The sequence below is a fragment of the Arachis hypogaea genome, chromosome 13 (assembly GCF_003086295.3).
Source record: "Arachis hypogaea cultivar Tifrunner chromosome 13, arahy.Tifrunner.gnm2.J5K5, whole genome shotgun sequence".
Lineage (NCBI taxonomy): Eukaryota > Viridiplantae > Streptophyta > Magnoliopsida > Fabales > Fabaceae > Arachis > Arachis hypogaea.
In genome coordinates, this window is record NC_092048.1 from 650,513 (window position 1) to 652,556 (window position 2,044).

The window sequence follows — 2,044 nt, forward strand, 5'->3', positions numbered from 1 at the left end:
CAGTTAAAGTAAAGTAATTTACATGTAAATTCAATTATATAATATCATATTATAAAAAATAACTACTTTTTATATTTGACTGTGCGAATGATAATCTAAAAAAATAGATGTAATTGTATGATAGTGTAAAATATTTTATACTATTAATATATTAAAATTAAACTCAATTAATAAATAAGTAAATATGTACCAATGAGTTATAGTTCAAATGACATAGTCTTTCCATACTCAATTAAGAGGTTGCAGATTCGAGTATCCTATCTTTGGTAAAAAAAAAAAGTAAATATGCTGATTTAAATTTCCTATTTAAACTAACTAATGCACCTTCTATTCCATCCAAACTCATCACTAGATTATTATTCAGTATTAGTGAATGAAAACACATTTTCCAATGGGAACACCAAAAGTGATTTGTATGCTATTGTTAGCCCTTGTTGCAGCCAGCAACATAGCGGAGGCAACATGGTGTGTGGTGAGAAGTGGGGCCAGTGCTGGAGCACTGCAAGCAGGTTTGAACTACGCATGTAGCCATGGAGCAGATTGTGGTCCTATTCAGCCTGGTGGCTCTTGCTTCAATCCAAACACCATTCAAAATCATGCCTCCTATGCCTATGACAGCTACTATCAGCGCAATGGCAAAGCCCCTAGCGCTTGTAATTTTGGTGGCACGGCCACCATTGCCGTATCCGATCCCAGTACGATTGTTTTATAATTTTGTTCCTAAAATACTCTTTTTTTAATATAAGTTTTAAAATTTGAATCTAATATTTTGTTAATAAATGTTTACTATGATTTACGGAAATGACATGAGATAGGATACACGGACACACAAATTTAAAATTTCTATAAGACACAAAAATATAACATATAGATAAAATATAAAGTATTTTTTAAATAAATTATAATGATATTTTGATATTTTATTGATATTAAAATATAAATTATTTTTTAATTATTTTTAATATTTTTTAATTATATAAAATATTTAAAATATTTTTGTTTTAATAATTAATGATAAATACTATTTCTAAACTCATTTCAAGAATACACCTTAAAAATAAGGTTGGACACGCTGACATGTGATAATATTTAAGTGTGTTCAAGCGTGTTTAGAAAAAAAAATTTTATTTTTTATTAAGATGCGATTGGACATAAAAGACGCGCATATCAAACAAATATCCATGAATGTCGTGTCTGAAATGTATCCGACACATTAAATTAAAAAAATATCCGTGTTTCATAACTAATTAAAATTTTGTTTTGGTGCATAGGTTTTGGAAGCTGTAGATACCCACCAATTGAAAGGTGTGGTTTATTTCTTAATTTTTAAATTCCAGTTGGTTCATTTATCACTACTTCATTTAGTGAAATATATTATCTGCAGTTCTGCACCCTATATATGGAGAGTTGGAGACTAATTGGTATTGTCACAATGTTTTAACAGTATTTTTTTTTTTTTGGACTAAGTTTTAACAGTATTGGAAGAGCAGAAGATGCAACAAAGACGAAGTCTCTTACCGGAGACTCTACAAATTAGGCCCAAGCCCAAATATTATTGGGTTGAAACAGCCAATGATTCAAGCCCATTTAGCGTTAGACAAAGACGAAAGAGTTTGGTTACTCTATTCATGTACTCTCTATATTAAAGGGCTGGAGGATTTGTTGGCCTCCACCAAAGCTGTACCAAAATTCCAAAACTGGGTTTAACCTAGAGAGTGGAATATAACCACCTATATAATAAATGCGTGTATAATGTAAATAAATAAATAAATAATACAATAATATTTTCCGACAACAAAAAAAATAATAATAAACGACTTAGTCAGAGTGTTATAGTAAGTAATTTTTGTGAAATAATTTGAGCAGTAATTCATGTTTTGAAGGCTTTAGTAAGTTCTTTTGAGAACTTTGTCTTTGTATATAACTATATAAGGTAAAATATAAAGCCTGGAGAATGGAATATACGAGGACATATTTTTTTTCCAATTAACAAAAGGGTCAATGTGAAATTATCAATATAATAATTGTTGAAAGAAACAAACAT

At 29.3% G+C, this 2,044-nt stretch overlaps 1 protein-coding gene across 2 annotated transcripts; it reads left to right on the forward strand.

The window, feature by feature from the left end:
* The first annotated feature begins 350 nt into the window (after positions 1-350).
* On the forward strand, positions 351-1,814 carry LOC112735684 (PLASMODESMATA CALLOSE-BINDING PROTEIN 1-like). Of its 2 annotated transcripts, none has more exons than XM_025785208.3 (3): positions 351-695; positions 1,272-1,305; positions 1,468-1,814. In XM_025785208.3, exons 1-3 carry the CDS (start codon positions 374-376, stop codon positions 1,535-1,537), a joined length of 426 nt encoding a protein of 141 aa, XP_025640993.1. In that variant the 5' UTR covers positions 351-373; the 3' UTR covers positions 1,538-1,814. The 2 variants fall into 2 exon arrangements, with proteins under 2 accessions (XP_025640993.1, XP_025640994.1); XM_025785209.3 differs by having other exon boundaries at positions 1,477-1,814.
* Positions 1,815-2,044: the final 230 nt, after the last annotated feature.

Bases quoted from the DNA above. Each gene is read 5' to 3' on its own strand.
- LOC112735684 (XM_025785208.3), top strand. From the start codon at position 374: ATGAAAACACATTTTCCAATGGGAACACCAAAAGTGATTTGTATGCTA. The intron at 696-1,271 runs GTACGATTGTTT...TTTGGTGCATAG, and splicing joins CATTGCCGTATCCGATCCCA to GTTTTGGAAGCTGTAGATAC. The intron at 1,306-1,467 runs GTGTGGTTTATT...TTTTGGACTAAG, and splicing joins AGATACCCACCAATTGAAAG to TTTTAACAGTATTGGAAGAG.